General features: G+C 43.6%; 1 protein-coding gene across 14 annotated transcripts in view; it reads left to right on the top strand.

Moving 5' to 3' along the window:
- Nucleotides 1–23,771, top strand: part of Foxp1 (forkhead box P1) — a 600,509-nt gene that overhangs the window by 411,603 nt on the left and 165,135 nt on the right. Inside the window, exon 1 of one of the 14 annotated variants that reach the window (XM_031382738.1) lies at nucleotides 7,438–7,509. The exons of 12 other annotated variants lie outside the window; for them this stretch is intronic. In XM_031382738.1, coding sequence (XP_031238598.1) covers nucleotides 7,453–7,509 — 57 coding nt within the window. In that variant the 5' untranslated portion in view covers nucleotides 7,438–7,452. Of the gene's footprint in view, nucleotides 1–7,437; nucleotides 7,510–20,500; nucleotides 20,875–23,771 lie in introns of those variants that run through there. One more of the 14 variants, XM_031382740.1, reaches the window with a different exon arrangement.

Raw genomic sequence — 23,771 nt, 5'->3', positions numbered from 1 at the left:
TTGTTTGAGACCAAGAGCTCAAGACCAGCCTTGGCAATATCTTAAAAAAGGAATGAAAAGGAGAGAGAGAAGGAGGAGGAGAGGAAAGATTTGTATCAAAGTGAGTACGATGCCTGGATCACGTAGGAGTAAATAATTTGCATGTTGGATGCTTGTATTTTAATAAAGCCTCATTGGTGATTGTTTGGGTGATTGATTTTCAATTCTTTTATTCTCTCCACTTCACCAATTCAAAACCAGGAGGAGGTTTAAAAAAAGAAAAGGAAAAACCTACCTGACTTGACTCCATGGGGTTGTTGGTTTGTTTTGTTTTGTTTTGTTTGTTTGTTTGTTTTTTGTTTTGTTTTTGATTTTTCAAGACAGGGTTTCTCTGTATAGCTCTAGCTGTCCTGGAACTCACTCTGTAGACCAGGCTGGCCTCGAACTCAGAAATCTGCCTGCCTCTGCCTCCCAATGTTTGTTTTGTTCTTAAGATTCTATTTTATTTTTATTTTTTGTGTGTGAGTGTTTTGCCTCCTTGTGTGTTCATATACCACAGCAGTACAGTGCCCTTGGAGGCCAGAAGAGAGTGTTGGATACTCTGGAACTAGAGTCAGAAACAGTGGTGAACTACCATGTGGCTCCCATGATTGGGAATTGAACCCAGGTTCTCTGGAAGAGTGGCTGGTGCTATTAACTGCTGAGCCATCATTCCAGAACCCGCCTGCATGTTTGGATAAAAATAGACTTGTGGTTCATGAATGCATATTTTTAGGCTAACTCTGACTCGTTTTGCCATGCACTGTGTTAGATGAAGATACACCACATTAGTAAGAAACCATCCATAGCTGTGTGTATGGGCTTCCATTGATGCCTCCTTCTGATAACATGAAATGCAGGACTTAGCTTTTTTAACCAAAATAATTGTTTCCTTGTTTGTGGTTCTTTGATGTAGTCTCACAGAATGTTCATAAATTACAGTCTGCAATGTAACTGCTCCTACTTTACAGAGAGAAACTGAGGCTAGCATTTATGATGTAATTGCTGAAGTAATTAGTTTGCGTCAAGAGGAAAACCAGATCCTGGCTCAGTAGAGACTGCTCTTACAGCATGCATGAGAACTGGGGTTTAGATACCCGGACCCTGTGAGAGCTCTGAGGTGGCCTATAATCCCAGCACTCAGGAGGCAAACCTTCTAGCTAGACAAGCCTGTGGTGGAGAAGAATGGAGGAAACTGCCCAGTGCCAGTGTGGGATCTGCACACACACACACATGCAAGTGTTCAAGCACATGTGCATTTTCCATATTACATACATGTACACAAAAATCACTTCTAAGTGTTTTTAGAAGGAGAGATACCATACTGTTTTTTTTTTCTTAGTGTGCTACAGGACTGCTGGCATTTAGGGGCTGTTATCATGCCTTTTAGAAGAAGTAGGGTAAGGAGAAAGAACAAATAAGAAGAATGTAATTTCTCCCTAAAAATAAGGTTGACTATTTAAAAAATTTTGAGACTGCTATGTTTTCTTCCATATTTGCTACATAAGTTTCTATTGAATCTTACATTCTTATTTATTTATAGTGATTTCTATATACCATTAAAAAAAAACTGACTTCTAAGGTCTGGAATGCAAATATTTCCCTGTTACAGGATTTTTAGTCATTCAGTTTTAATGTGATTTTATTGTATAGCTATTTCCACATAGCTGATGAGATTTTTGTAATTATATTTGGAAATACATTCTCACTTCTGACATGATCTCTTTAAAAAAATTAAAAAACTAAACAAAACAAACAAAAAAAGTCAAGCATGGTGGCACACACCTGTAATAATCCCAGTATTGAAGAGGTTTCAGAAGTGGGGTAATGAATTGGAGGCTAGCCTGGGTGATGGTAGCAAGGACTAGGGCTCTGTCTAAAACATTAAGCAAATTTTAGTGAAATGACCAAAAGAATCTTCTTTAAGTCGCTGCAAGTAAAGCTAGAATCTTAGACCCTCATTGTGTGTCTGAATAAAAGTGGATTGCAGTTCCTGGATGCACTTTGTTTCATTTGTGTGCCCCATATAATTATAATTGGTTTGTTCAGACAATATTCATAGACAGAAATGAATAAAACCCAAACATAATCCTTGTTCTAGGAAATCTAGTGTCTGTGGCAGAAGATGAAACAGCCATGCGTGCTCCTAAACAGAAGGATTGCCTGGGAACAGTAGAGCAGCAGTGTCCAGGTGTGGAGGACTGGGCAGAGAGGGAGGTCCACATCCAGTCCCTCCATTTAAGGGTCAGGGGTCTGTGCAGAAGGTGAGGTGGAGTCAGAGGTAGTGGCTGACTCCAGGGAGACAGTGTCATCCAGACACACCAGGATTGGTGCATGTGTGAACTCACAGAGACTGACATCATACGTAGGAGACCGTCACAGGTTCAAACCAGACAAAATGGAGTAGGGGAAGTGGACACAAAGCTCCACTCGTAACTAAGAAGCTTTTTTTGCAAGAAGAATATAGAGGTGGAACATCTCTTAGCCCCCACCAGAAGGATTTCTCCCAGCAGCCCAGGTGTTCCGTGTGTCCACATGCAAAGAAGGTCATTCCTAGTAGCATGGGGAGAGCGTTATAAACACCCACAGCAGCAGAGCTTAATGGGTGTATCCTGAGGTGAAGGCAGAGTGAGAAAGGCAAGTTCCTTCTGTTGATAGCTGTGGCCTTTCACCGTGGGGATGAGCTCTTTGGTTTATTTTATGGAGTTGGCCATCAGTGGAGAGTCTTGCCCATGTCTAGGCACTTGCTCAACTCTGAACTTCATCTTCAGCCATTGTTTTTATAACCAGGGTCTTGGAACTCTTGTGACGTGATCAGTTAGCTCTTGGCAATTACAGGGGACATGGGCTCCTTAGGTAGCCCAGGCTGGCCTAGCCCTCTTGGTCTTGTAACCTCAGCTCTCCCACATTACAAGCTTATTCTACCACACTTAGCCAGAGAAGAGATTTTTGAAGAGCTTGAAGAAAATCAAAGAGAGGGTTTTACACACACACACACACACACACACACACACACACACACACACAAGGGGGTTGGGGGGGAGGTACCTGCTTAGGACTGTGGTCAGTAGATTTAGAGTTACATAGAAACATCTGCAGCAGTTAAGATCTACTTATCACGGCCCAGGTGCCCAACCATGCTGGCATTTAGAATACATGCATTTTGAAACTGGAACCTAAAAGGCTGGACATGTCACCACCTGGCTTGCTTGTTGCCAGCAGGGAGAGCCAGGCTCACTGGTGTCGACGGATGGTTCTCTATGTACCCAAGTAGTGTTGAGAGGAGAGGACATCTTAAAGCCCCTGGGAATTGAGACAAAGAGGCATCCCCAGGCTTTTCTCTGCTTTGCTTCCCCTTAGCATTACAGCCAAAATATCGGTTCCACCCTGCAACCGTCATGTACCACGCACAGCATAGGCACTCCACTCTGCTCATGCTCCACCCTGTAACCGTCATGTACCACACACAACATAGGCACTCCACTCGTCTCACTGCAAAACCATTCCCTCATTAGATAGGCCGTTACTCACAATTTGACACATTTTAAACTCAAGTGTCTGAATTTCAAGGAAATGAGAGTCCCCTGTAGAGCCTAGGAGACCTTCTGAGTTGGAAGAGTGACTGGGGGAGATGTTGTTGCTCTAATCCTCCCTTTTGTGCAGGTTCAGGATGTATTTCTTACATTCAATTTACTCAAACGGCGATTATATTAACTAATTAACCTTGCTCTTTATCCTACAAGCTCTTCCTCCCGATGACACCCCAGTCTCAAGAGGCAACCTTGTTTCTCTAGAACATACCCAGGTTGAACTGGCTCCGTGCCTGTGTGCTATCCAGTACATCCTGGAGAAAATGGCTACTATTGCTAAGTCATTTTTAATATGAGGAGGTCCATGTTTGGGCATTGAAATTAATTTCCCTTATCTCACCATACAAATAGCCACAGTGGCTTCTTTGATTTATTACCTGGGATGGCTCAGTGGCACTAAAAACAGAGAACAAGAAGACATCACCTTTGCGTGGCATCATTAGTCACAGCTTTAAAAGCATCACCCTGATGGGACGGCTTTCCCAGCTACTGAGGCCTTCCTCTGTCCTCCTGTGTGCTGGAGACAGCAGGCCCATCCACAGAGTGCCTTGTACTGCTTATTTCCTAGCAATTGCTTCAAGCATCCATTCAGTCTTTCCTTACTGGCTTTATATAAAAGAATTTTATATAAAGTAAGTATATATGTGGAGACTACATATGAAAATATAGTCCTCCATTAAAGGTGAGTTATCAACTGGGAGAAATTGTTAAATCCCATCTTGAAAAGGACATGCACATACACTAGGTACAGTGCACATACGCTTAGATACACTGAAGAAAGAGCTAACTAATAGACGATTCATAGATGGCAGAGAACATGACCAGCCATTTACCAAAGTGCTATACTGAAGGTGTGTGGTCATAGGTAGCCACACACACTGTAAGAGACAGAAGCAGAGGCAGGGGAATCTCGGAGCTTGAGGCCCACCTGGTCTACAGAATGAGATTCAGGCTAGCCAAAAGTACATAGTAAGACCCTGTCTTGAAAAATAAAAGCTATTTTTGGGGCTAGAAATGTAGCTCAGTTGGTAGAATGCCTGCCTGGCATGCAGACGGCAGGGAGCCCTGCTTGGATCCAGTCCCCAGAATAACACAAAAGCAGGCATAGTGATGGAAGCCTTTGATACCAGCTCTCCTGAATTGGAAGCAAGATGATGAGACCAACATCAAAAAACAAAGTTATTTCTCTTACTTTATGGTAAAGTCGTGATAGAGGAAGGCGTGAATGATGTCATGGTGAAATTGATCCTTATGTGCGCTGGGCAGTGGTGGCACGTGCCTTTAATCCCAGCACTTGGGAGGCAGAGGCAGGTGGATTTCTGAGTTTGAGGCCAGCCTGGTCTACAGAGTGAGTTCCAGGACAGCCAGGGCTACACAGAGAAACCCTGTCTCGAAAAAAGAAAAAAATGATCCTTATGTCCTTATCGAAATAGCCGGAGTAACGGCTTCGGTGTGAGAGCTGCAGTGATGGGAGACAGAATAGTCGTGTGTCTTGCTGGTAGAAATGTAAGAAGGCACGGCTATTTTGGAAAAGTTTCTTTAAAAAAGGAAAGAGGAAGGGGAAGAGAAGGAAGGAGAAGAGGAGGAGGAGGAGAAAGAAGAGGAAGAAGAGGAGGAAGAAGGAAAAGAGGAGGAGGAGAAGGAGGAAGAATAATGCTGTCACATTGCCAAGCATTCAGGCTCTGGAGTTTTAAGTGTGTTTATATCTGTGTATATATAAATATACACAAAATAGTGTGTGAAACATTTTAAAGGTTTTGTGTATAGTTGTCCCAAGCTGAAAACATCACAAATATACTTCAGCAGATTAGCAGGCGCAGGCCAACCGAGGCCCCTCTCTACAAAAGGTTAATGCCAACAGGAATAGCAGAAGGGCCATTCAGACCCCACCAGTCAGAACAGTCTTAGAGTACTCTGGTGAGTAATAGCTGCTTTGCATGTCACCTTTTCATTGCTGTAACAAAATACCTGAGGAAAACAGATTAAAGAGGGAAGATCCGTGTGTCCCTGGGCCTGTGGTGAGGCAGAACCTCACAGCAGAAAACATGTGGCCTGGAAGAGTGGCTCACCTCAGAGCCCCTGGGAGGCTGAGAGGGAGGAAATGGAAGAAGGGAACAGGGATAATGTCTGCCTTCCCAGGCCTCACCCCTACTTCTTCCAACTAGATCCCATCCCCCAGGGTTTCTGCCACCTCCTCTATAGTGTCCTCAGGTGGCAGACTCACTGGGTGAACTCATGCATATGATATCCTTCGAAACCATAGTAATAGAGGCTTGGTTGATGGTTGACAGGGGCGAGGGGGTGAGGGAGAATGCAGCCATGGTGGGATGGTACCAGGAATGTGGAAGAAGGAATGGCCTTATCATTCCCCCTGATAGTATAGGTGACCACACATGTGTCTGTGTGACAGCTCTTACAGAGTGTGCTCTCTCCTGCCAAGTCACCTTAGAGGTCTGAACTTCTGCACATGGTCTGTGTCCTGATTTGTGTGTCCGTCACTGTGATAAACATGACCCAAAAAAGCAAGTTAGGGAAGGAAAGGGTTCGTTTGGCTTCAGGTTACAAGCTACCATTGAGGGAAGTCAAGGAGGGACCCAAGGAGGGGACATGAGAGAGCAGTAGTAGCTGTGAAGACCCCAGAGGACCACTGCTGACTGGCTTGCTGTTCTGGACAGTTCATGCCCCACCCTGGTGCCCCACATCATCCCTCACTAGTGGCATCTGCTCTTTTGTACATGCTCGGTAGTGAGGATGGGGAAACCTTATTCTACTGTTAATTGTCCCACCTGGTAGTGAGGCTCCAGAGTCAGGAAGTACACATTAGGGGAGCCAGCCTCGGTCTTCGATTACTTTTAACATCTAATTTTGGATGTGGTTGTCTCTGCCCCACTTGCTAAAATAGCTTACATTTTCTTTATCAGTGTGATGATGGTTTGTATATGCTTGTGCCAGGTAGTGGTACTATCAGGAGGTGTGGCCTTGTTGGAGTAGGTATGTCACTGTGGCTTTAAGACCCTCATCTGCCTGGAAGTCAGTGTTTTGTTAGCAGCCTCCAGATGAAGATGTAGAACTCTCCTCCTGCCACATTCCCCACCTTGATGATAATAGACTGAACCTCTGAACCTGTAAGCCAGCCTCACTTAAATGTTCTTATAAGAGTTGCCTTGTCATGGTATCTGTTTACAGCAGTAAAACCCTAACTAAGGCAGTCAGGGAGGTTGTCTTTTCTGTTTTGCTCAAACTGCTTGTTAAGAAACAGAAAAGGTTTTAAGTGTTGAATGTACCTCTGGAGGAAGAAGGAAGAGGATCTCTGTGAGTTCACCACCAGTCTGCTTTCAATATGGAGAATAGCCTAGGCTACATATAGAGCAAACCTGTCTCCAAAACAAACAAACAAACACAAGCAAAAGATTTGAATGGAGTAGTTGCTCCTCTCCTTGGGGTTATATCCCAAGACTCTCAGTTGATAGTAGACATAATTCTTATCCTTGCATACTTTGCATACTTTGTGTCTATGATAGTTGATCTGTTAATTAATGAAATGAAAGATCAATGCTACTGGTAGTAAAATAGAATATTTCTAAGAGTACGCTGGCATAAAAGTCATGCAAAAGTCCCATCTGTCTTTGTCAAGGGTTCACATGGCCCTTTTACCTTTCCTTATGTAGAGTTGTCAGGATCACTGCTCTTGTGTGTGTGGGTTGTTAGTAAGTGATGTAAGGGTCTGGCAAGCACAGACAGTATGATGTCATAGTAAATGAAATGGCTTCTGATGGAGACTAATGGGCAGGTCGTGTATACAGTATGGGTACACTGGACAGAAGGGTATCCTTTCTCAGGTTTGATGGAGGAAGATGCCATGAGATTTCTTCATACTGCTGCAGTTAACATGCATTTCAAGGTATGTGAATTGCCCAGTTGTGGTAGAGCACTCCTTTAGTCCTAGCACTGGGGAGGCAGAGGCAAACAGATCTCTAGGAGTTCAGTGCCAGCCAGGCTACATAATGAGTTCCAGGACTACAAGGGCTTTGTAGAGACCTTGTTTCAAAAAGAAAAAAAAATCTCATAATTTGTGAGTTATCTTTGACAAATTCCTACTTAATATTTTTAGATGGTTGTGAACTACAAGTTACTGAACTGAGGGGAAGACAGACATCAGATTCAGGAGCGTACCTATACCTCTCCTACTTTGAAATAAAGTGAAATTACAAGGCCACATCTGACTGGAGTTGTGTCTCACTTTTTTTCATCAGTTTTTTGTTATTGTTGTTGTTGTTGTTATAGTATGCCCCTAAAAGGAATTAGTATTAGAATCCTTATTAGAAATTCATTTTTACATATTTACTGAATACCACCTCCCAAATTTCTTTAAAGACAACTTTTTGGGTTGGGTTGGGTTAGGCTGGGCCATAATAAAAAAAAGAACAGGAACATTTACATGTTTTCTCCAGGGCCTGAGGCTTTTTTTTTTTTTTAAAGAAGCACTGTATATGTTTGAAACCACTAACTCCGCACCACAGCTGTAACAGGTGTTGTTAGAGCATCGTTTCCTCTCCGTACTTCACATGTGAGGAAACAGGGCTGAGTAGAGCACACCTGTGCCTGCCTGCATGGAAGGTGGGCATGGTCGCCATCTCCTACCTACCTTCTCCTTTCCCAGGGAAGTATCTCGTCCTACCCCGTGCGTGGGCTGTGGAACACATCAAGAAGGGTTTATAGTGTCCTTTCTCTTCTGTAGCCAGAGATGATTTTGAATTTGTGCCTTGATCATTATTAGCATAGGTAATTAGAATAATTGGAAGAGGATGCTCATTATCTAGTGGCTCCTGAAGGAAACAGTCCAAAATAAAATCCCATGCGGGGGCTGGGACAAAGCTCCGTTGGGAGGGTACTTGCCCAGCATGCATGAAACGCTGGGCTCATCCTTGGCACTATGCCAACTAAAGTTTGATGGCACATGCTTGTAATCCCAGCACTTTAGAAGTGGAGGCAGGAGGAGCAAGGTCAGATTTGAGGCCAGCCCAGGCTACATGAGAGGCTACCACAAACCCACAAAAAACAAAGTAACCTACCTGGATTCTAAGTTGCAACTACCAGAATATCTTCACCTAAATCTTCTCCTAAGATCCTGCTCACCAGAAACGTTTCCTGTTGCTCCATCCTTACAGATGAGGGGAGTAAATAAGGGGGAAGGGGAGGGCGGTTGGCCAGGTCCGCAGCATTCCTCTGGTACTTTAATGTGTGCCCTTTGTTGCTACATTATATATTGCCACCAATACGGGCAACTTGAACATGTACTTGGTAGGTTGTGCTTGTGTAGGTCAAGAAGGCTATGTGCTTAGGAGATCGGCAGACATAGGTGAAGGTCTTAGCTGGCTTGGGTTCTTGCTGAAGATTGCTTGGTACAGAGGTATGGACTTCATGATTGAAGGACTAAGGTTCTGATTCCCTTGCTGTCCGTTAACTTGATCCAAGGCTGCACCCATCTTTAGAGTCTCCTATCATCTCCTAGCCCCATGACCACCTCATCACAAAGCCAGGGACAGTGCGGCCTATCTTTCTTGCACTTCCGATCTCTCACATCCTCTGTCTCCCATCTCCGAATGCCAGTTTAAAGGGTTCACGTGATGCTGACCGGCCCCTTCAGATAAGCTCCTATCTTAAGGCCTGCTGATCTATGACCTTGGTTACAGCTGCTGATTCCCTCAGCATCAACACCTCTATTGTGACTGACTGACTTCTGGGAAGAGGTGGCAACCTGTCCTGGAGGTATGGATGTGCACCTAGGCTAATCTTAGAATTCTGCCTACCCTGTTCTGTGGTGACCTGAACAGAGGTAAAGACAGAAACAAGAGCTAGCCTGAGCTATTTATGTTTCCATAGTAATTATGTAAATGATTTGATAATTTTAGGAAGTGTTTCGGTTTCTGCCATCAAGATGTGTTTTGCACTTACTAGGCCGTTTAATAATATGCATATTTGTGACCCGTGTATGTCAGTGTGTTCTAAGAGAACAAGACATTGTATTAGTTGACTGGAGAGTGGTGTATCACTGTTCAGTAAGCTTCTCTTTTCTTTGTTATCTCTGTTCCAGCTCCCAGGACCTTCCCTCTACTTCTTTTCTTGTCTGGTTCCTTCTCTGCTCTGTCTTAACTATCACCTGCTTATAGATGAATTCCCAGATGACTTACTGCCATTAGAGTAAAGTCCAGGCAGTGGTTCAAGTTGTTCTTGGGTTGTGGTTCTCTTATCTTTCTTAGTAGCAGGTCTCTGCCTACATCTTAACTCTCACTCCAGCTGGACTGTGTTGGGTGTCAAGAAAGGAAGGTTCAGATCTGCCCTCCTCATTCCAAAGGCCCATGCTCAGCATGCAGTAGATATGAAGCCTTCAGTGATTAATGACCTGTGAATTCGGAGATGACTCTGGCAATGGAGAATGGCTAACGTTACCATGTGCTGCTAGAATCTGAAACTAAGGTACTCATGAGGTCATTGCTAAAGCAGTTACTGTTTGACAAGAACCTGGTTGACAATCATAAAGCACTCAGAGATGGGAGAGACTGCAGATGGAGGAGGCTGAGAGGAACCGTGTCTGCAGTGTGCTGCAGAACTTGGGGTGCCCCCAAGGAGGAAGCCCATGGTGAGCCTCAGTATCTTGGCTTGGCCCATGTTCCATAGTACTGATTCCACTTTTTTTCTTCTTCTTCAAGAAAGGGTATTGTTCTCTAGCCCAGGCTATCCTTCAACTCACCAAGTTAGCCTTGAGCTAGTCCTTCCACGTGGGCCCCTCAAGTGCTAGGATTGCAGGTACTTTGTATTCAGCATTTTCAGGGTCCTACCTCAGACACCTTGTTTCCTTCCATTCGTATTTTTCATTCTTCAGGTAGCCATAACAAAGACCCACAGAGAAGCTGTGGAGAGCTCTGGAGTCTACCATCTAAGTACCCTTAGCTGAAGCTGAACACAGTGCCACCCTCTGGGAACTAAGCATTCCAACGCATGATCCCAGCCAGACCCTGATTTCCTCTGAAAAATGGATAGATGATTCCCACCATGCAGGATAGAAGGATAGTGAACACAAATTCTTGGTGCTTTCTTGAGGCTAAAAGATACTCTTAACATGACTATTAAACTGAACTCTCTTAAGCATGGCTCTGCACATCTGGAATGGAATGCAGATACTCATTTTAACAGCAGATAGTTTTAAAAGTCTGCAGTAGATGATAAGATTGCTAGAAACACTCTGCTCTAGCTCCTAGGACCTTCCCTCTGCTGCGTTTGGATGCTCCGTTTAATTGATTTTTCCCTCCTTATAAGTTAAATAGGGACTGCCTATGTTCACATCTTTTGTAGATAAGCACATTTCACAATGACATGATGTGGAGCAAAGCTTATCTGAGTTTCTTTATGATTCAGAAGGCACTTTGGAACCTGTAAGGCCTTTGGGTTTTTACTAGGAACTCCAGTTAGCATTTTATTGTAGCTGTTCAGAAGCATTGGTTTTTAGCCAGCTTGGAAAGCAACCTCTACCTCTCTTCCTTTTCCCGTTCTGTCACACATGCTCTAAAAATAGTCAGGTTCAATAATTCCAGACCAGCTCGCTTCTGCCAGGCCCCAACACACTTGGTCAACATCACTGGTTTGTAGACCCTCCTGCCCTGGCCAGTGATGGAGGGGATTTGAGCTAGCAGTGTAGTACCATGATGCTGGAGACCAGTCCTCAGGGATTGCCATTGCTTATAAAGGATTAGAATTTGTTACAGTGTGGTCAGGCTGAGAGCTGGCTGAGGCCACTCTAGGGAAGCATGATGGAACTGAGCATTGAGCTCACCTTCCCCATTTGTTTTTAATCCTAACACTCTGGATCAATAGTTCTCAACCTTCCTAATGCTGAGACCCCCTTAATACAGTTCCTCATGTGGTGATGGCCTCCAGCTGTTAAATTACTTTCCATGCTACTTCATAACTGCAATTTTGCTACTGTACATATCTGATATGTAGGATTATCTGATGTGTCCCCTCTGGAAAGGGTTGTTTGGCTGGTCACAACCCACAGGTCAGAAACCACTGCTTTAAAAAGGACGCGGTCAGTACATTCATTCTCACAACAGGTTGGACATTCTTAGCAAACCTGACACGGGGAGAATGGAGGGAACTTTTGGGGTGAACATGTTACGGGTGTCATTTCCACACAGGTCACTACCTTGCCACTGTTGCCTTCCTTCTGCCTGCCTTTTAATTCTCCAAGTGTGATTTAGAGAAATCTGTAGTGCCAGTTGTTAAAGTAGCATACAGCGAGAGTGCAGTCTGGGATTGAATCCTGTCTATGCACCATCCATAACCCAGGACATGTTGAGACTGCTGTTACCACAGTCCTCTGAGGGTGCCTACATGGTCTACTCCAGAGTTCTCCATGTGCCCCAGTTTCTCCTCCGAACTGGAGCTGGCTACTGCTCAGCTTGAAAGCTAGTGTCTGGTAAATGGGAAGTAAATTAAAGCCATGAGCAAATGCTTTCATTCTTATTTTTATTCGAACCCAAATTAATATTCAAAGTTGGGATGCCGGTCTCAGAGATGCTGGCATTATTTGGTTAGATTCCGAGGTAAAGTATATGAAAGTGATTATAGATAATAAATATCTTTTTTAAGAAATACTTATTGCAGAGGCAGTTTTTCCACTGTTAATGAGGGCAATTTGACTTGGTTGAGGGATTGCAGTTCTTAAGAATTAATGCAGTAATCCAATTCAAAGATTTAAAGAGATCTCAGATTTTTCACAGGTCGCGTGCTAGCGAATGTGCTGCTATCCGATAGCAGCTAATGGGCTTGAACGCCAGCCGCCAGCCTGTCATTTACTGTTTCTCTCAGCATAGCAGCTTTGCCCTTGGTCGAGAGTGTACTTTCTCCAGGCAGGTTATTTAGAAGTGTGGTGTATTTGTAACACTTTGGAGAGAGTATTCTATTACCCAAAGCTTCTAATGACTATGAAAACTGGGGGTTATCTTTCTTAATTACATGTTTGAAACCAAATTGCTGAAGGTCTGATGAATACTGGGCTTGGAGGAGAGCTGCCTCCTTGTGCTCATTTTCCTATGAGGTCCTTTTATTTTATTTTATTTTTTGATGTATTTTTTAAAACTAATTCATGTATCATTGTATTCGCGAGTGTGGATTAATTTTCACGAATACAAAGGTTGCGGGCATTATGGTCCTAACTTTGCATTTTTGATAAGGGTGTGTTTATTAACAGCTAACTGTGTTCTGTGAAGGCTTATTTGTAAAGGATGGGGCAGTGTGCCCCTTGATCCTGATCCTATTATGTTCCGAAATCTCAAGAATTCCATTTGAAGGCAATTAGAAGCATTCAAGTCTCCCCAAGTGTGTTGTTCCCTGCTGTTCTGCGAGCACAAGGACCTTTGTTCTTTAATTAGAGAAAGGACTAGAGCTCATTAATTGTTGTTTCACATAGTATCAGCTCCAACAAGAGGCAACAATACATTGCAAGGTGAAGTCCACCTATACCAGGGCAGCTCCCTGAGTTCCCCAGGCCGTGAAAAGATAAATGAAGAGCAAAGAGGCTCTGCCTCTGACTTGAACTGTTCTCAAGTACCTAGCTGGCTGCTTATCAATTCTGAAAACAAAACATCTTCTAGATACCAGCAGGCATCCCAACTCCTATAGAATCTGGAACTTCACTTTTGTTGAAAGTCTGTCTTCTTCCAGAAAGCGAGCAAGCTAAGATCTCTTTGTGGCTTCTCAGTACATTTGTGAACACTGTCTAGCAGCATTTAGAGCCCACTGAGTATGGGTGCATCGTTTAGAAACGTCACAGAAAACAGTTACTGCAATAATTTGTAGACCGATTTTTACGACTGCAGTAGCCAGAAGTATACAGACAGACAGATAAACTAAATCAGAAGGCCTATGTTGCAGCAGTTACAGCAGAAACTTCCAATTCCCACACAAGTAGGCATTTCTTCTGTATCCAGGAAACCCCCACCTCTAGACTGATCCCCAGCGCACATGACTGATGAAGATCAAGGTTGCAAGGAAGAAGAAAGATGAGGAACTTTACCTCCACAAAAGCATCTCAGACATCATTGAATGGATAAGATTTTTCTGGGACTGGACTAGGATGGGCTATTGGAGAATCAGACATGAAAATTGGACAGGGGAGCAGTGAGTTACATATTATTTCCATTCTCCCTGAGAAGAGGTTATCTGTCTGTCAGGTGGCTAGCTCTAGAAGGACTCCAGACACTGGGCTTTGGTGAGGTCTCCACCCTCAACCCCCTTAGCAATTCTCCCATCAGTCTTTGCTGTCTCCTTCCACCTTTGCTGAAGCATGAATTGCCTGTGGAGCCATAAAGCTCAAGGAAGACATTGTTAACAAGAGGGCTTCGCTTCATAAAGGAAACAGGGGCCTGGGAACTGGAGGCCTGACACCCTAGAAAAGGCAAATATAGAAAGAAAGATCTCTTCCCCAGACACCCTACCTGTTAAGGAGGCACGGCTAACTTGCTATCTGTGATTTTTTTTCCACCAGTAATCTGGGTTTTTTTTTTTTTTAAATGTTGTATTTCTCGGGGAAAGAAAAATAGATTTTAAAATGTAAAAACCTGTTCTTCAATTGAGTATGCAAAAATCTCATTGCAGTATTTATTCCAAACCTGCTCTCATAATGTTCAGTCAAGGAGAAAACAGCGAAAAACAGTTGTTGATGGACTTAGCTCAGAACTGGATTAAATAAGCATTAGTCTACTGGAGCTGATTACAGGAATATGAAAATGCGGTATCTTAATGGTACATATTTTTATGTGGCAGCTCAGTTGCCTTTCATTTTGCAGCTAATATGTCTATTCTTATGAGTCATTTACTTCCTTAATTACCTTTTGCAGGCAAGGCACCATGGTATATTAATGTGAATGATTTTTACTGCCAGTTTATCATACAATGCCCCAGAAGTTGAAAGGCGTAATTGACTTGGAAGAACAGCTCGTGAAGGAAACAATATTTAGTTGACAGTTTTCCTTGTACTCTCTGTTGACGTTTATGAGTTTACACTATGCTAAAGGAGTCATAAACACAATTTTCTTTCAATAACAGCAAAGGGTAGCTTCTAAAATACATTTGTGGAAAACACATTTGTTCATTTCTTGAATAATAGGAAAATAACACATTTCCAGTGATAAGACCTCTCCGATTGCCAATTGAATTAAACCTCTGAAGGTATATTTATAACCTGTCTCCAAGCATTAGAAGAGACTAGGATTCGGTGGGGATTGAATCGGCTTAATGAATATTTAAATTATACACAGATTTGGGTAAGTCATATTTAAATCTAGGTGTTGGGGTGAGACTGAGCAGTCCTGCCAGCTTCCTGAATCAAGGGGCGTCAGGAAGAAAGCTTGGGAATCGGGAATTGTCTGGAAGACTTTTCTCTCTGAAGGGAAAGAAAGTCTGTCACTACATTTTGGGAAAATAAAATACAAGAAGGCACAATGGGGGCAACTCCTTATAAGGCCTGGACTTTGAACAGTTAAAATAAGCCTCCAGTAGCTCTCCCTAGCTCTGCAGCCTGCAAGGGATGGCTTCTCCTGAACTCCACTTGGCAGATTCTGCCTTCAGCCTACTTCTGCAAGCCCCATGGGCCTATGCAGACTCTATTTTGGCACATCGGTTCAGAGGGAGTTAAACTTTTTCAGAGTTTTCTGGATTGTTTGCAGTTCAGTCCTGTGCAACATAATGAAAGTTTTCTAGCCATCTGTTGTTAAGCTGGCGGTGAGCAAGGCCAGTATATCCAAACAAAGTCCTGGCCGCTGTAAACTGAACCTGTCAGCTTAGCATAGCTCTGCTGACCCTTCCAGCTCACAGGGCAGCCCTTGGTACCAGGCACTCGCTGCTGAGAGCTTTCAAAGGGGAACTATTTTGGGGGTAGGCAGCAGGCCTGTTTACTTTCCCCTCTGTGTACCTCTCGCTGGCTTGGACTAGTTTATACTTAATGTTTAAATGGATACTTGTCTTCCCTCCTTTTTCAGGGGAAGGACTGACTTCTTGCCAGGGGATTTCACTTTAGGAAAGGGTGTAAATGTTGATAAATACGTGTGAGGTGGCTATGGTTCAAAAGGCTATTTTATGCAAGTATTTTGGTTTCATTAGTTTGTCACCAGTGTTTAGGGGAGACAAATGATCCAGGCAAAGAAACTCCTGCATTTATTGCATAGCTTATAGCATTTTAAACTGTTTATGGCTTTGAAAGGACTTTTTATTCCTTTTTTTTCCCCTTCCGCAATTTGTATTTCATCGTCATGAATTAATGCACAACATTACTTCGCTAGGCAGAACTTACACAATGCTCCCTGCTATCTGGAAGAGCAACCCCCTTGTCTGAACTCATTCACAGTGTATATCTATTGCCTCAAATTACGTAGCTTAACCTTAAAACCTTTGTGTTATTTTCTGGCACCTTTTCCCTGCTGGAGCAGTGAACTATCCTTGACTATATAAAAGATATTCTTATACCCATCAATCCCATTTGTATGTGTGTGTATGTACACTTGGACATAGGTATCTGTATGTGTACACACACATGCAGTGACTTACGTGTCTCTGTGTATATCTGTTGCATGTATAAGACTATTTAGTCATCTTTCTAAACCTGTTCCTACTTGACCTTCGTGGCTTAGTGACTATAACATATGCTTACTTCCTGTCATGCACTGACTATATTTGTGCCTTCCATTAGAAGTCAGCCATGGAGAGCTGTCACCAAACCTCGGTGTCCATTTCAAGCCATTAAGACATCCAGGGAATGTGGCCACCACTGTTGAATGGCTGCACCAAAGGACTTCTTAGTTCCTATTAATGAGTAGCAGACCCCCAGGTCACATGGCAAAAGGAGAGGCAGGAGGGAGAGGCACGTTCAAACTGAGCACCAGTGTAAAGGGGTGTGGCCAAGACTCTACAGTCAAAGAATGTGCAAAAGACAGGAAGCCATAAGTGGGGGTGAAGGGACACTTAAGCCCTCCCTTCTAAGACAGTGGAATGTTACACTAGTGAACAAATACGCAATTAAAATTTTAAAATGAATGTGCTTATTTAAAAATACCATGGAATCCTTATCTACTTAGAAGGTAACTGACATGTAAAGTACGATTTCTATTTTAGTTTTCCTAAGTAGTGTTTCAGGTGGAAATGTCATGTATTGGGTTAATAACCTTGGTGTTTAGGATACCTACCGCCTTTTGGAACATGACGTTGTATTTGGTTGTGTGTCCTTATTATTTTTTTAGAGGAGGCCTGCTTTAAGAGGTCACCCTATTAGCGGTGTTCTTGCTGCCTTAAACTCAGCCCTTCTGTCTATTAAAATCAAACCACTATGTAAACATTCCAGTGTTGTTCTTAGTCCCCACAATGGCCACGGGGATCGGGTTTCACCTGCCTGCACATCTTCAAGCAATTAAAGCAATTAGTGAAGCCATTTCACATTCAAAGATTCAAGGTCTATGGTGACATTCAAGTCCAGTAGAAGTCTGAAAGGGGGAAAGGCCGGGCCTAAAGCCTGGCTACCATTCCATGGCCCTGAGCAGACAGTCTCTCCGTTAAAAATGGTAGCTCTTTAATGGTGTTATTATGAGGTTTTTAAATGACATCTCAAAAGTTGTTTACATCAAAAAAGCCCAACAGTCATTTAATTATACTAATGAAGGCCTTCTTACTTGGCAGATTTTTTTTTTTTAAAGACCTTTAATGTCCAAAGAAATGGAATGTTACTTCTTGCATCAAAATGGAGGCAATTGCATTCTTTGTGGAGGAAAAAATTATTTTCTAACCTATAAGGGAAATTGCATTTTACTTTTATGGTAAACCTCCCTTGTTTGTGGGTAAATTACAGTCACATGGAATATCGAAGTTGAGAAGTTCGGGGAGAAAATGTTGAAAACAACTACCTCGTCCTTTTGTTATTGATGTCAGAGAATAACAGGAGATTGGCTGGTCTGATCTAGTACGATTTAAAGCAAAGGTTCAGCCCTGAATATATGACATTCCATGGAATGGGGCAGAGGTGACTTGAGAAAAACAGCTTAGGCTCTGGAATGGAATGTGCTGTTTGTTTGTTTGCTTGCTTGTTGTCTTGGAAATGTAAGCGACACCATTTTAGTGTAACCTGGAAACTATGTCGACAACATGGCATTCTGTTTTGAAGGAAGAATTTGTTTTGACAAAATAAATATAAACATGTTTTGACTTAAGGGGGATTCTTGTTGTAAAAGTATGAAAATATTTACAAACACTGTGAATGTATAACGTGTTTTGACTGTGAGCAAAACAGGAAAATATTTATGTTAAAAAATGTGCAAAATATTTACCCCAAAGTCAAACACATGGCAAGCCCTATATACCATGTGTGGACACACCCAAAGAGTTTAAGAACTGAACCTGGACAGTGGCCCCCAGGATTGCACTCCCAAGACATGCCATCTAAAACTCTGGCCCTGTCCCTGTTGCAAAGGGACTTTGAGACTGCCCCCTGTGTGACTGTTGGGCGCCATTGCTGAAAACACACACGCCTGTCTATCAGCGCTAGCCCCTGGCCAATGCTCCTAAGGACTTTCTGGAACTTCCAACAGTGTCACCCTCCTGGCTATAGCTAAAGGAACCTCCTGAGCATGCGCTTGAATCACCCTCACTGTACAGGATTCCCTAGCAAAAGCCTGAAGCATTTCCTCCTCAAGGGTCTCTATCCAGCTTGGTGAGATGATAAGACTACCGTAATCTTTATAGTAGCACAGTTTCACGTGCAAATGTTTTTATGAAGAAACTGACTACATATTTGAAAGGCAGATCTCATGTGGCTATTCTAACTGCTGAGGGCCTCACAGTCTACCTCATAGTTTGTCTTCACCATTCTATCTCAGTTACCCAGGAATTCTGTTGGTACAAGGCAAACTGTAAACTCACCACAGCTTGGAAGATTGTTTTGTGCCTTTTTAAATCCATATTTTATTGTGAGCTTACTATGGACAGCGGGGGAGGGAGGCAGTAATAATTAAAAATCCTATGAAAAAGAAAATCTCACTTTTCCAGTCCCAGAAGGAACAATTCCAAAAGAGCCCCAGGGTACATTGTGTAGAATTCTGATGTCCTTTAGTTAGTCTGGTTCTGCCATGTCCCTTTCAGTGTTCCTGAATAAACAACTCAAGCGCACAACTGTTCAGAGATGTCTTTTTCTGTTGTTATATGCGTTGGCTTTAATTAAAACGAGAGATATCATTTTAAGAAAATTGTACGCCTCTAAGAAAAAAGTTCTTTAAAATTTTTTATGCCCATGAAGTAGTTTCTGCAATAATCCCTTTAAGAGACTGGCCGAGATGGCGTCACAGCTCCTAGGGGCTGAAACAGGGATATATCTCTGTAACTGAAGGAATCTGACCATGTGCGTGACTGCAGGTGGGGCTCTTGCAGTCAGTCCCTTGCCTGGCTATCTTAGAGTATTAGTCCCATCCCAGGCTGGTTTATACAGGAGCCTCCTGCCTGCCCACCTCCCCTGAGCCAGGCTGTTTGCTCTCCTTTGCTACTTCTGGGAACAGAAGCAGCATGGCAGCGCAGTGTAGCCTGGGGAAGCCTGGGCATGTGCCTTCCTTGCTCCCCTGCCCCTTGAAGCACATTGTTAGCAAATCCTTTGTAACCTCAGCAAATGGACCAGCCCAGTTAGAGAAGAAACTCTGCTTTGGACGCTCCACCCTCATGCAGGGAAGAGGCCGACTTGGAGGCTCAGGAGGGAGGTGAGGCAGAAAACCCAGATTGATCCCATTCCCCCACTCCCCACCCCCTTCCCCTCATCCCGTTTCTGTGATCTGCCTTTTGAACTGTTTTTGTGGCTGATCAGTTCCACCTAATATGTCTCTTGATTTCTGCTATTGTAATACTCGGGCGACATGCTGTTCCCTTCATTTTTGTAAGCTTTAGATGCTTCTGCCTGTCATATTCTGGCGGTTTATCTTCAGTGTCTGGATTTGCTTTCAGACTTGAATGTCTATCAAGCTGCCATTGCTTTGAATGTGAGATCAAAAGAAGATGAATTCCAGTAAAGAAAAAAAAATTTTTTTTTTCCTTCTATGAAGAAAAGATCGGGGCCTATGTAAACACCTCACTGACAGCTCCCAATGAGTTATTTTAGCCGAGTATTAGCACCTGCCTGACAGGCAGGCCAGCGTTCCACACTTAATAACAAATCAGGTGCTTCTGTGGCAGGGGAGCTCAGTCAGCCACAGCAGCAGTACATTTGAGGGAGGAAGCCTTCCGCTATCTCCTTGTTTCCAATCGAATATGGCTGTTCGACTCTTCCTCCCAGTTTTCAAGCTGACCTGCTACACCTCCTGTGGTTCACCATTTTTTTGGTACCTGTCAGGTTCTACTGGTGACTGAAGACAGGACCTTGAGAATCAGTTTAGGACAGGGTAAGGAAGTGGGCAAGTGGGTGTTATGTGGTACACAGGTAGTTTCCCTGATAGTAGAGGAGGTGAATAGGGAGGAAAAGCAATCAAACCAGATAGAGGGCACATCTCTGGAATGCTGGATGGTGATGTGATCTTTAAAAATATACGTGACCAAAATCCTCTAAGGTCAGCAAGGTCCAGATATATTCTCATTCTCTCATATTCTCTCTCTCTCTCTCTCTCTCTCTCTCTCTCTCTCTCTCTCTCTCTCTCTCTCTCTCTCTCTCTCTCTCATTCTGCCTATGTAAATGTCACCACAAAAATATCTCAAGAGCAGGTTTCCTGAAGGCCTGTTGGTGTGTACTTGCCTGCGTGTAGGAGCTGTGTTTGGCTAGGGTTTGGTGTGCAGGGCACACGGTGTATGCTGTGTCCCTGCTTGCTACCCTGGAGTGATTTAGGTATGTTGAACATTAATAGATTTCTTTAAGTGCTTTGTGCAACTTTGAAAATTACCTGCAAGCTCCAACTGATCTTCCAGCTTTGAAAGTGAAGAATTACTTGAGGAATTCTTGTGGTTTCCTTGTCATTGAGTGAGAGCTCAGGCAGCTACTGTGGAGACGAACCTCCCCGAGGTTGCCTACAAAGGGCAGTGTTCCAGTGTGTTCTCTCCTCGAGTGTGCTTCAGCGCTCAGCACTTCCTGTTTATTCAAACATCTCTTTTACCACTCGGCAAACCCCCGCTTCACAGAAACAGCCAGAGCTCATCCACGGCAAGGCGGAACTGCAAAGGCAGACAGATTCACTCCCTCAAACTCTTCGTTTTCTCTGTAAGTGCCCCGGGTGGGAGGCGGGGAGAACATTTTCAATGGGCTAAATAAACTTTTAAGCTAGGATCTTTGCTTGGGCAGACATGCTGTAAAGGGGAAAATGAGATGCTTCAACTTGTTTACTGTTTCCTTCCCTCCCTCCTCTCTCCATCTAAGCTTTTTTTTCTTCTTCTTCTTCTTCTTCCTTTTTTTTTTCCCCCACCATAGAGATCTGAGAGGACGGAATCCTGCTAACTCCTTGTTAATTCTCTCTTGATTTCACATGTGGCCTTGGCTCTGATCAGAAAGAATCAGCCAGTGCTGCCAGCCACTTCCACAGGCTGAATGTGGACTGTAACTTTCCCTCTGCGTGCTTGTATGTACCGCCTGCTTCTTTTCTTCCTGTTATGTTATCTCAAGTTCTGAGAGAGTGTGGGGACGGTGCCTGTGACACTCTGCAGAGTTGTCCTCGGGGGTTGACATCATGACACCGTCATCATGGGCGAATCGGTCTTGATAATATTTGTACCAATTTCATGCCAATAAAAGTCAGAGTGCCGAAACACGCACGGTCATTATCTCATTCATATTACTATTGTTTAATCTGAGAAGGCTGCGAAGGGAGAGAGAAAGCCTGTCTTGCTTCCAGCAATGGTTCTTAACTTTGATATCGGACCCTCTTCTGACCGTTTTCACTGTGGGTAATTGGGGTGGCAGCAAGTTCCAGCAACAGGGCTGGCAGAGCCATATTACTCTTGGGTTCTTCAGGAGAAATGACTTTGAAACACATGGTATGAGCTTTTTAAAAATGGTTCCATTTTCCTGCCCTGGTCTACCCTCTGGCCTCTCTTCCCTCCCTCTCCACCTCCTCTGCCCCTGTTCTTCAGCTTCGCTATAATTGGCAAGCCAGGTGCTATTTTTTTTTTTTTTAAGCTGTGTACTGATGAGGGAATAGACAGGAAGTAGAAAATTGGCTCTTTTGATCTTAAAGAGAATTGCTGTTATTCTGAACTTGGTTAGTCCTCAGACTAAATATCCATAAACTTCAATGTCTTCAACGGTATCTGTTAGGCTAGAGAAAGAAATAGAATTTTCATACTTGTCCAGACCATCCGATAGGAGAAACAGCCACACAAATAAACAAGCCTCGGTTGGTTTCTGTGTGTACTGCTGTGACTGAGATGGCTGTTTTTAATGTCCAGAAGTTGTTCTGCTTTGCAGGGGTGTTGGGGGGGGCTGTTTGTGACCGCCTTAAGGACAATTTGTTTAACAGTAGGAGTAATTGTGGGGAAGATGGAAAGAGTGAGTGGGGCTATTTACTCAGATGTTAGAGTAGGTGTGAGGGCCGAACAGCAGTGTGGGAACAGTGGGCCGCTCGGCTTGCTATCTCGGCCTGCTTGATGACCATCAAATTTCCCAGCTCGCTGATTTTGTTTTTTCTGGATGGCGTGTTTGATTATTTATCAGAAGGGAAGGGAGGAGGTGAGGCAAATAAACATGTGACCAACGTCTGTTTTGTTTTCCACTCTGAAAGCCATGCCCTTTACCAGATACACAGAAAATAATAAATGCATTGTTTTAGGATAAAAGGAAATTATACATGTCTCCTTTTTTTTTTTAAAGACAACTGAGTTAACCCCTTAGGTTCAGGAACTTGCTCACTCTTTCCTTCCTTCCTTCTGCCTGTCTGTCTTTTAAATTTCCTTCCGATACTTTGCCAGGCTCTGTAATAAGAATGAATTTATTGCTATGGATGGATACAGTTTCTCAGGATTACTTGTTCAGTGCTTTGTAAAAGCCTGCTTCAGTGACATCAGACTATCTTGCTATGGTGTGTTGTGGCTCACTGTAATAGGAATCCTCCCATAGTTATAATGAATAGCTGTTACAGTTGTGGGAAAGACAAATGTATTTATTTATCTATTATTACTTGCGTATTCTGTCTGGGATTGGGGATTGAACCCAGGACCTCATGTACATTCTTCCTCTAGCTGTCATCATCCATACGATGTTTTGGGGGTTCGATCCCAATCCTGAACAGCTCAGCTAAAGGCACATGTATCTTGAATCTATGTAACCAGTGAAGAACAGTTTAATGCCAGCCAGCCAGCCAGCCATCTTTGGCTCCTCCCTAAAGGCCTGTCACGTGCTGTGAGACAAAAGGTCTAGTAGGACCTCTGTGTCCATCAAAAATTCCTTTTAGGGCTGCAAATAGTTGAGCACTTGCCTAGCATACATAAGGCTCAGAGTAGAATCCCTAATACTGCCAAGTAGTGTGTGTGTGTGTGTAGTGTGTGTGTGTGTGTGTGTGTGTGTGTGTGTGTGTATGTGTGTGTATGTGTGTGTAAGAGAGAGAAGAATTATGCTATATAATACTAGTCTCTGCAATCATAATATTTTCCACAGTCTTAAAGATTGCTACATTCTTGCAGGTACTCCAGAGTCCAAGGGAAAGTCCCAACCCTAGAGTCAATGTAGATTTAAAACAGCTTATAGTCTCTGTTCATTTTGTGGGTTTGGCCTGGTTGCCTGTGGACATTCTCTGTGCATAGGTATGCCTGCTGGTGCCTTCTGTAGAAAAGGAGGCCGGGTTCCCAAAGATCCGCCCTCGCTCAGACTCATCCTGCAACAGATGTCCATGGTCCTAACCTGACGACTGGCCTAGGGAGAGGCAGCCCTGTAAATCACTGCTGAAATCTGTGTGTTTGCCTATACTGTTTGGGAATGTGAACTGAAAGTATGCACACAGAGGGATTCCCTCTTCGTTGCCTATATAAGGGAAGAGCGCAGCCAAGTTCAGATACAGCATGGCTTCCACTTGGCTGGCCCTGCCTTGACTTGGGAGTGGTGGGGAGCTTTGCTTCTGGGAGGGCAACAGTGGGAACCAGCAACCCATTTGCCTCCCCCCGCCCCGTCCC

This window comes from Mastomys coucha, unplaced genomic scaffold, assembly GCF_008632895.1.
Source record: "Mastomys coucha isolate ucsf_1 unplaced genomic scaffold, UCSF_Mcou_1 pScaffold20, whole genome shotgun sequence".
In the NCBI taxonomy this organism is placed as follows: Eukaryota; Metazoa; Chordata; class Mammalia; order Rodentia; family Muridae; genus Mastomys; species Mastomys coucha.
The sequence above is the reverse complement of the archived record's forward strand: the minus strand, read 5'-3'. Positions and strand labels throughout refer to the sequence as shown.